Here is an 11703-nt window from a genome sequence, read left to right as displayed (position 1 = left end):
AAAATATTAGTTGCTTTTAGGTTTAACGCATGGCAAAATTTTAATACAACGTAGTTTTATTCATTCAAAAAGTATACTTGGGATCCGAATGAAATTTTACGAAAGAAGAGATTTTCACAATGTATACTATTTAGTCTTATACTGATTTTATATTTAAAAAGTAATGTGCCGTGTGGTTCCCGGCACCATTACAAAAAAGAATAGGACCACTCCATCTCTTTCCCATGGATGTCGTAAAAGGCGACTAAGGGATAGGTTTATAAACTTAGGATTCCTCTTTTAGGCGATGGGCTAGCAACCTGTCACTATTTGAATCTCAGTTCTGTCATTAAGCCTAATAGCTGAACGTGGCCATTCAGTCTTTTCAATACTGTTGGCTCTGTCTACCTCGCAAGGAATATAGACGTGACCATATGTATGTATGGTATATACATATGTATGTATAAATAATACAAAGATCAAAACGTGTGCGTTATATACCTTTTTTATAATCCACCCGAGATACAATAAAGGTACCTACGTTTTATACATACATACATAAAATCACGCCTCTTTCCCTGAGAGGCAGGCAGAGACTACCTCTTTCCATTTGCCACGATCACTGCATACTTCCTTCGCTTCATCGCTCGGCGGTTTCGGGTACTTTTGACCTGAAACGTACCTACGTACGGTACGTTTATATATTATACCCGTATTATTTATAAATAGCTATTAGTTTAAGTTTTCGCGTCTGTCTGTGACAATTATAAGGAAATCATGTAAAGACATTGAACTGACAAAATGTATATAATTTGCATTTCTCGTCAGCAATCATACTCTCTCGTCACGGGCGATGCGCGTGAAATGGAAAGCCTGAGAAAATGAAAGAGAATACAACTACGTACATAATATCACGTCTTTATACCTAACAGGATAAACAGTGCCGTGCCGTGCCGTGTGGTTTAGCAGCACTTTGTTTTTTTTTTTATTGAAAAATTTACAATTTGCATAGTACCTACTAATAGGCGGATGTAATGCTGATACATACATACCTACATACATAGACTCTGCAGTGTGGTTCCCGGGACCAATACAAAAAAAAGAATAGGACCACTCCATCTCTTTCCCATGGATGTCGTAAAAGGCGACTAAGGGATAGGCTTACAAACTTGGGATTCTTTTTTTAGGCGATGGGCTAGCAACCTGTCACTATTTGAATTGCAGTTCCATCTTATATAATACGGTTGAATGTGGCCTTTTAGTCCTTACGAGACCAATAGCTCTGTCTACCCCGTAAGGGATTATAACGTGAGTATATGTTATGTATGTACGTTTTCATTAATCTTATATTACCTTTGTTAATTTCTGGAAATTTAAACTGGAATTGTTTACTTTTCAACAATCTGCTTAGTAAGAAAAAAGTACCCTGCATACAATTTACTTTTTCTAGCTGCCAGACATAAAATAAATGAATTTGAACTTTATCAATGTTCTTGATAAATAAAATTTTATATATAGGTGCCGTGTGGTTTTAGCAATTTAACATAGGATCACACAGGCAAAGCCCCTTACGAAAGCTAGTTTGGCCCATGTGCTCCCAATAGGTTGCGTCGGCTATGTTTCATTCTATCAGTACCTACATGTCAGAAAATAAAGTGCTCAGCTAGTTTGACGCAGGATATTTACAGGGAGGCAATTGGATAAGTTAACTTTTTTTAACGAATTTTTGTAACCTCATATTCAGTACATACATAAAATCTTTTCATACATTAATCTTTCCCGGAGGGGTAGGCAGAGACTACCTCTTTCCACTTGCCACGATCTTTGCATACTTCCTTCGCTTCATCCACATTCATAACTCTCTTCATGCATATTCAGTAGCATGTAAAAAGACTCGGTTGGAGTTGTTGCCCAATAAAATACAAATAATACTTAAACAATGTTCTGACTTACAAAATGTGTCGATTACTGATTGACGGATATTTGTAAATTGACGTCCGGTGAAAATGGTGCAGTGTTGTTTCTTCTGTCGCTTCTTCTACACATGCGCTTTGAAAGCGGTGGTAGATATAATTAGACGAATTGTGATGTGAAGTCATAATTTTTTTTCAAAAACTTTCCGTTATGCAGAAAATAGAACGACTTGAAGATGTCCTAATGGACTCGGGGAGTGAATTCCAGAGCCTAGAAGCCATAACGGCGAAAGAATTGGAGGTAAAACCTGTACGATGAAAAGGGGTAGCAAGAGTTAAGTTATTTGAAGAACGTAGGATTCTTTCACGAGTGGAACTTAATAGTTAACTATTAAAAATAAATAAATAAATACACGGTACTGATACGTTACAAAAAGTGAACTTAGCCAATCGGTGCGTAGGCTTAAAAACTATTAAAATACAGGCAGGGCTTACAGTGTTTAAATAGTGGGGGGGCAATCATGCTTTCAATATGGGGATGGAACAGTTTTCATGACGGACCGCGGCGATAGGGTGAACATTTTAATATAAATAAAACGGAAAATATTTAGCTGAAAATATTCCTGACAAATGTGAAAGTAAGTTTGTTTCTTAGGTACGCGTTATCTACGGATCCAACATTCTTGAAAAGAATCTTGCTCGAATGAAAAGAGATGTGGATGAAGCGAAAAGACCGTGCCGGCACCAAAAGGAAAAAAGAATACGTCCACTCCATCTCTTTCCCATAAATGTCGTAAAAGGCGACTAAGGGATGGGCTTATAAAATTAGGTATCTTCTTTTAGGCGATGTGCTAGCAATCTGTCACTATTTGAATCTCAATTCTTACCTCAAGCCAAATAGCAGAATGTGGCCATCAGTCTTTTCAAGACTATTGGCTCTGTCTACTCCGCAAGGGATATAGATGTCATTATATGTATGTCTGTATGAAGCGAAAAGAAGTAGATATGCAGGGATCGTGGCAAGTGTAGTCTTTGCCCACCTCTCCGGGAAAGTGGCGTGATTTAATGTAGGTATGTACTAGAGGCCACCCGCGACTTCGTCCGCATGGAAACCCTATCAATCCCGCGGGAACTCCGGGATAAAATGTAGCATATATGTAATTCTGGGTGTTCAGCTACCTACACACCAAATTTCATCGTAATCGGTTCAGTAGTTTTTGCGTGAAAGAGTAACAAACATCCATACTGACATACTCACAAACTTTCGCATTTATAATATTAGTAGGATGTCTAGTATTAATTTGCTACAATTTCGCAGTAGTATCACACTTTATCTATTAAACTCCGCCATCAGAGTCCTCATAATTAAATAATTTATGAGTATAAAAGCCATATTACTTTAATGTCAGTCATGCAAATGCATTTCACTTAATGTGAGCTTACACAGTGCGTTTTAACGATAATGCAAAACCGAGTATTATCATAATTAATGATGGGCACCTAGCTTTTCATGTAGTTTCTGATCTATACTAATATTATAAAGCTGATGAGTTTGTTTGTTTGTTTGTTTGATCGCGCTAATCTCAGAAACTACTGGTTCGAATTGAAAAATTCTTTTTGCGTTGAATAGATCATTTATCGAGGAAGGCTTTAGGCTGTATAACATCACGCTGCAATTATAAGGAGCGAAGAAATAATGGAAAATGTAAAAAAAAGGGGGAAAATTATTGTCCTTGATTTGGGCTTCAATGATGCCCAAAATAACTATTCCACGCGGACGAAGTCGCGGGCACAGCTTAGTGTGATCAAGAAAAATATATCAATAAATTTGTATTATGCCGTGTGGTTCCCGGCACCAATATAAAAAAAAGAAAAGTACCAATCCATCTCTTTCCCATGGATGTCTGTAAAGGAGATTAAGGGATAGGCTTATAAACTTGGGATTCTTCTTTTAGGCGATGGGCTAGCAACCTGTCACAATTTGAATTTCAATTCTATTATTAAGCCTAATAGCTGGACGTGGCCTATCAGTCTTTTCAAGACTTTTGGCTCTGTCTACCCCGCAAGGGCGTGAAAATATGTATGTACCTATGTACGTATGTTTATATAAGAATCGACGCCTTTTTTATATTTTGATTAGGGTATAGTGCAGAAGCTTAATGCAAAATGGTCTTGTTAGTTCAATAGTTCGTTATTTATAAAAAAAAATATATATTAAAAAAATAAATTTTAACATGATTATCACTGTATTTTAAAACTTGGCAGTTTAAGAACAGGTTATTTTTAATTATATGGTAGTTAATTTGAAACATTCAACATTAATTGAAAATTACACAATTGTAAGTAGGTATTAGTCAGAAACAATTGTACAATTATATACAACAAAAACTTTATTAAAGTGTATTAATGTTTACATTATCTTATCTGAAAGTTACATAATTTATAATTATAAGTTCGCAGTATGAAGTAATTATTACACAAGTTATTATTCTTTATAGACAAACTTGTAGCGCCATCTATTGGCATTTTTACTTCGGAGCGTGCAAACTCACTGTTCTATAAACTGTGTTTCTATTTTCTGCTTGTGTAGTTTTGAACCATAATTAATTGTAGGTATATAACTGTCATTATATACTTATTTAAAAAATAATAATATAATTATTTATGATCTACTTTAGAATATCGTTTTATTTAATATCTGTTCTTAATATCTAAATTCCATTATTAAATCACTTTTACATCTGACTACCAAATAAGAAATAAAGACTGTCTTTTTCTTTGTGTCTGTTTTTTTTGTGTCTTTTTCACAAGATACATATATACATACATACATTATAATCACGCCTATATTCCTTGTGAAAAAGACAGATCTAGCAGTCTTAAAAATACTGATAGGACACGTTCAGCTGTTTGGCTTAATGATAAATATGAGATTCAAATAGTGACAGGTTGCTTTGTCCATCGCCTAAAAGATGGATCCAAAGTTTGTTAGTCTATTCCTTAATCGCCTTTTACATCATCCATGGGAACGAGTAATTAAGTAAGTAAATGCTCACTAAAGGAGTACATTACAAAACAGTAGTACAGTACAAAGGCGGGCTTATCCCTAAGTGGGATCTCTCCCAACCAACCTGACAATAAGTGGTCCTATTCTTTTTCCATTGGCATGTAATATTAATTATGTATGTATGTTTTTAACTTTATAATAACACTATTGTGGTACAACGCTAAATGTTCAAATTGGAGTCATCTCACTTTGCTCTTGATATTTTACAGCTTGATCGTACATCGACCTACTTATTACTCCAAAACACGTTTGAACTTGTTTTGTTCATATTATTGCTTGCCTTTATTGATTATGATAGGTAGTATAATAGTGTTTTTATTTGTTTTATTATAATTAAAACATGTGAAATAAAATAACTTCATACTTATTTCATTCTGAGTAAGAGTAAGTAGTAAGTAATATATAAAAAATTGTTAAAAAATAATGAAACAAATGTAAATTTATTCCTCAGTCTTATCTATTTAAATAACTTATATTTCATGTACATTTATTCTGTTTTATTTTATTCACTCCAATAAAAGTGTTAGAGGGTTTTCCTTCCTTCAGTTGTAGGTAAGTAAATAAGCTTTTTCTGGATGAAAAATCTTGTAGCTAAGGTTTTTCATTTAAATACCTAATCATATTTCCTCATTCATATATATAACAACGTATGCTAACTACTTCTCTACCTGGATAGAAAAAAAATAGATCAATTAAAATAGAATTGTAGACTTGTGATTCTTTTAAGGTTAAGACCTCAGATCTATCTTCTAATGAATATATTATTATAAAAAAATCTATGGTTTATTAACTGTTCAAATATTTACGATTCACCCAATATTTATTTAATTCATGATATGAGTCAGGGGAATCCTTGAATACTGGAGTTTGCTTGTATTGTGGATGTGAGGCTATGAGTAATTCTAACGGAACAAGTTGCTTAATTTTTATTTCATCATTTAGTTCTGGATGTTATAAGTGGTTGGAAGTGCGAAAACAAAGAGAATTCTCCGAAGTTAACGGCCTAATTCTATGTGAGTATTCTTGTTTATAAAAATATAATGTAATTTTAAATTCATGATAATGGATATATTTATTTATAAATAAATGCATATTTAGGTATTCATTTACTTTTTTTTTAATAATTCATCTTATTATTATTTATACCTTATTTGTTATAATTTTGCAATAATACCGCCAGTTCAAAAATATCTGCGGTTTTATTAAAAATATTTAGACATACCTACATATGTACTTAGTAATGTTTTAGAAATTAAAATAAATATTTTTTTAAATTATATTTCAAAAGTACTGCATTTTAAACTTATCTGGGAAAAATGTACTTTTTAAAGTATTGTTGACAGTCTGCAGACGATGAGCTGAAAAACATGAAAAATTCATTGGGAAATTGTTGAATATATTTAAGTACGTGCTCGATAATATTACTGTCTTATTTCCACATAAATTATTTCAGTTTATTTCAAAAAATATGTTTTCAATTTTTGTGTAAAATTTTATTTTGCATTCCATTTAATTACCACCTACTTATATTGGTGCACAAGTTTGAATTTATTTAATTCGATTTAATCACTTATCGATTATTATTCAAAATTTATTTCCTCGTAAGTATTTATTTTCAAATAATTTCTATGTTTTCATTACATTTTCAATATTTTTTTTTTCACCAAATGTGCACCATCCTGACAGATCGTAATTTTATTTTTATCGCTTTCAATTTCAAAACTTGACTGATTTTATTGTATGCTTTTACGTTTGAAACCCGGTTATCAATTTTATTACCCGTATTGAGTACTAAACAAAGGTTTCCACTCGAGCTAAATGCCAATAAACCCAAAAACACCTCGGTTGCACAAAACAAACGCGTGAGGCTAAACCACGAACGTAAAGCCGTGTATACGATAGTATTACCGAATCAAATAAAACACACGCGCCGAGTACTGTCACAGTATCGTAAACCCGATCCTAAACTCGCGTTAAAACAAGCTTTGCGGACGTATGTGGACAAAGGGATTGAAACGAAGAACAGACGCGTACGAAATTTAGAATAACCACGGCAGCATGCCCGAAGCCGAGTGAACGCTCAGCGTTTAACAACCCCGAGACCTGAGACCCTAGCGTCTTACGTCACCTCACCCCATACGAAATATCCCACCCGATTGGCCGATTCACTTTGGCGCGCTTTCTCAATTCTAAAGTCAAATATGCAACAATACTGGCTTTCTTTCATACAAAGGGACCACTACTATAGGGCGAAACGAGAAGGAATCATTTTGTCAACCGCTGATGTTACATGATGTAACCAGTTTGAAAAGAGAAATGAAACTAGCAGGACCAACGTGAGCGAAAGAGACGGGTTAGTGCAAAGGGAACGTGCTACTGTGCGTTCTACTATTTATAATCAAATACGTGCTGTCTGTGTGCGTGTGTGCTTACATTATGCACCGCACCAGCACATGCGGAGTCGTGTCGAGGCAATGATGTGCACGAAGTATTATCCCTTATTACACGATTTGCTTCCGCGGCGGCCGCACGTACAATAGTTGTCAGCCGACCTCTTTTGTCGATCGGCGTGCGATTGCAAGTTTGTTTACATCGAGTTGGTGCGATGCATAGCGCGTCTACTAATCGCGAGTGTGCTAGCCGGTCGCCGGTTACGCCAAATTACGAGTGAATCGGACAATGCTCGGAGTTATTACGTAGAAACTTTTTGTGTTTGTGAACTTTGTTTGCTTGGACTAAAAATAAGTGATCTCGGTGACGCCAAATTTAATGAACTGTGTTTATGATTTCTACGACTAGAACTCGAAGTGCCATTTAAAAAAAAAAACTCTTTAAAGTGATAGTCGGTTAAGTTGTCGACTCAACGAATTTTCAAGAATTTTCGATGATATTTACGAAGATTTTGGAAACATTTTCTACAATATTGAGAAATTTTGAAGTTGACTAGTGCTGTTTGCAAATTGAGAGAGATATAACAAAATCTGATTTTTCTAAGACAAGGTTTATAAGGTGGTGCAGAATTTAAGGGCAAAAGAGTCCCGAAAAAAAAGCAGCTAGCATTTATGCATAAAAAACAAACGGCGATCTATCCTCGATTCTTCCGTAGGAAAAGACGCTGCGAGAAACAAAGATGGCTATAGCATTCAACTTGCCGAGTGAGAGAGAGGCAACAGAAGAGAACTTCTCGAGGTTGAACCGGCTCCTAGCCGAGTTGTACGAGGTTCTATGCCACATCCTGGTATCGCGGCAGCCTGGGCAAGAAGCTCAGGAAACCAGGCGAGGTGAGTGCCCTCGAGACAATAACCCACCACCGTATCACTTAAGATGCAATTCGACCTACATCGTGAACTTGGTCATGGTTGTGGCCATTATAAAAGTCTCACTCACTTCATCACTCTTCAACACCATCAGATAAAATGAGGATTTTTACTTATAAGTGATTGTTAACGGTGATACTGCATAGCAGATCTGGACTGTTGTTATGTATGTTTAAGACAAAATCGTCTTTGTAAAATTTGCATTTCCATTTTGAGATGTTGCGTCCAACTGCACTTAAATTAAGAATGGTGGTTATTATCCAAATAAAACAATGGGATGCCACATCCTATAGTTTTGATTGGTTCGCAAGTCTAACAATCCATGCTTTTTCAAATATTTGCTTTTGTACAAAAAATTTGAGTGAAGTTTGACAAAACGCCTCGAATAATAATTTAAGTTCCGAAAATTTAACGTATTTTACTACGCAAATTATTCTTCTAAAATATTTTTAGATACATTTGTTAAAAAGATCTTGTAAGTACATTATTTTGTCATTCTCATCAAAATTTAATAAACATTCAGGATTATTAAATGACAAGCCATGCTTTCTATCGCAGCAAAAGTAAGCATAACTCAAATATCAACATTACAATGAAATTAGCACTGTTAAGTTTTTTACATTAAGTTACATTTCCATTTGATCTCCTATTTTGTTTGTCGATTTTAAATGAAATAATTTTAATTACTTAGTTTAATTTATTTTTTAAAGTTTCATAAATCGTTTGTGGAATTTTATAATTTAGTTTTAAATAATCATTATTTCATTAATTGAACATACGTATATGGATCTCAAATTATTAAGTTCCAAATAATGACGATAGTCAAAATATCTTATATTATTTTTTCTAAGTGATTTATTTGATTTCAATTTAATTAGACGCCAAATATTAGTTAAATATATATGAAATGAATGGAGTAAAAAAATACGTTGAAGAAACAGTAAAATTAATTCTCTCTACATTTCTTTTGTTGTGTTAAATTTAGGGTCTTGTATATACCATATTATGACCAAGTAATAACAATTTTGTTATAGTGCTTAGTAGACTTTGTTTATAAATATGTTCTGTTTCAAAAATTAAATGTAAAAATGACGAAAAAAATATTGTTTCCTAATTTTGTATAAAGAAACTTGGATTTAGATTTATATTTTGAGACATGTAAATATTGCATTTAAAATGTATGTGATTATAAATGTATAAGTATTCTCAATTTTTTCAATTTTATAATTTACGCATACCTACATCAAATAAGTACTACGTGTAATCAACTTATAGATTAAAAAGATTGTGTTTATTAATTTTATGTCCACTCCAATTGATTGAGAAACTTGTGAAATAAATATTATTTTGTAAAAAAAAACATGTGAATTTTCAATTTACATCATTGATACCCATAAAGAAAATTGATGACTAAAAACCGATAAAAGATACCTATCGAAAAAATTTTTTACCAAAAAAAAATAGATTAAATCGTAACACACACTAAGGTCAGTTCAATAATCAGAAAATCTAAATTACGATTTCTAACTTGCACGCATGTTACTATTACACATGATACAGTGTCAAGCTGGGCCGTTAATCAGGACGAAAATAACTCTGTTTACATTTAATGATGTCAAGAAACGGGAATGGCTTGAAACGAACCTGTTTCGACTAGTTCCTGCAAACAATAGTCAGAAAATCAACCAAAAAAACAGGGTGAAAACCTTTTTTTGTTTTATCTGATTTTATTTGAAACAAGTCTTTATTTCATCGCTAACAATTTTACTAGGGACCAATATTAATCAAACAGAATTTATAGTGTTAAAAAAATATATTTATTTTTAAACAATTTTTTTTTAAATATTTATACACGAATTTTCAAATTTACACTCATAATTAGAATAAAAATGAAAATTCTAAATTGTTATACTAACACGACGACTAAAAAGGAATACGAAAAAAAAAGCTTAAGATATAGCGAACAAAAAGGCCAACAGTAGCAAAATTGCTTGATGGAAAGATAGCATAATACAGGATACAATAGTATCAAGTAAGGAAACATGAACCAGTTTGAAACGAGAGACGTAAACTTGGCACGTTCTGTACCGTGGCAGCAGTCACGAAGTCTGCCGGCGTGAGCTACAAAATACGAGAGATATATTTTTTTTTTTTAAGAATAAAAAGAAATGTTAAATGTAACCACTGGTTTAAAGGCGTTTTATATTTATTTGTCTGAAACGCAAAAAGGAAATTACATTTGTTTTTTGAACAAGAAAAATTAATGATTTTTAGATTCGCGATGAAAGTTTAGAAAAATATTACTGTTTCTTATAAGATAAAAAAAAAATAAACAGAATTTTTTTCTGAGTGAATATTTTATTACAGTTAAACAATTTATATAATTATTTTATAGAAAATATTTTTGTTTTCAAAAATTTCATTCTTTCACTGAATTTAACAGAATGTTATAACTTTTACACATACTGACAGCTTAGAAAAATAATTAAATCCGCCATTGCAAGTGATTTATTTCTTTTATAACTATGTAGGTACTACTACTTGCAACTGTGTAATTTTTTGTGCAATAAAGATATTAACAAACAAGAAACAAAACATAGTCTGAAAAGTTTATAACTTGCGCCGTCGTCAGCATTGGCATTGGGCTCAAATCGGGTAATGCAACGAAAGCGAAAATCGACAAACTGGTCGTGTCCTGTCGTGTCGTGCCTGAAAAATCGAAAATGACAATCGTAAAGAATTGTAGTGTAGACGGCTTTAGATCTGAGATTTAGGAGAACTACAGCTTAAGGCTTACAGCGGATTAAAGAAGATGGCACTTTTAAGAATAATCAAATAAGAACAGAAAAGATATTTATATAGAAAACGTAACAATTTAAAAGTAAGTAGTAATTTTACTCGAAGGACAATTCAATGATTTTATAAAAAAAATAAAAAAAAGTCGTAAATATATTTGTTGAAAGTCTACAAATAGACGTAGGTAAGGTATTAGCATCGTAAGTATTCTTTTAAAAAAAATATAAAACAGATAAAATATGTCTGATATGATAGTAGTAGATATTTTCGATACTTTTGAAAGTATTTTCTGTATAGTAGCTGTCAAACCTTGGTGTTTGTGATTACTAGTTATTCACTTTTACATATATATTTTTATGTTACAAGTTTACAACTTTCTCTTTTATCGTCAGCTTTGCCATACCTATATATCTAAGATTATATTTCCAAAAATCTAACTCGAGAAATATTTAATTATAATTAGACTACATAGGAACCTTTCAAATTAGAATATTTCTTAAAAAATCCAACTAGAATGCGTATCAAACTTCACTGAAATTATTTTATTTATGCAATTTACATATTGTTTTTTTTTTAATCCAAGTTAGATTAAGAAACTATTGCAGGTCTCCAGAATACGAGAATGGTAAGT

General features: G+C 32.6%; 1 protein-coding gene across 1 annotated transcript in view; it reads left to right on the top strand.

The window, feature by feature from the left end:
- Positions 1–7483: 7483 nt before the first annotated feature.
- The window catches only part of LOC106131698 (uncharacterized), a 113418-nt gene continuing 109198 nt past the window's right edge, over positions 7484–11703 (top strand). Inside the window, exon 1 of the mRNA XM_013330871.2 lies at positions 7484–8240. Coding sequence (XP_013186325.1) covers positions 8090–8240 — 151 coding nt within the window. The 5' untranslated portion in view covers positions 7484–8089. The remainder of the gene's footprint in view (positions 8241–11703) is intronic.

Source organism: Amyelois transitella, chromosome 20 (genome assembly GCF_032362555.1).
Source record: "Amyelois transitella isolate CPQ chromosome 20, ilAmyTran1.1, whole genome shotgun sequence".
In the NCBI taxonomy this organism is placed as follows: Eukaryota; Metazoa; Arthropoda; class Insecta; order Lepidoptera; family Pyralidae; genus Amyelois; species Amyelois transitella.
Note: the sequence above shows the minus strand (reverse complement) of the source record. Positions and strands in the feature narration are given on the sequence as shown.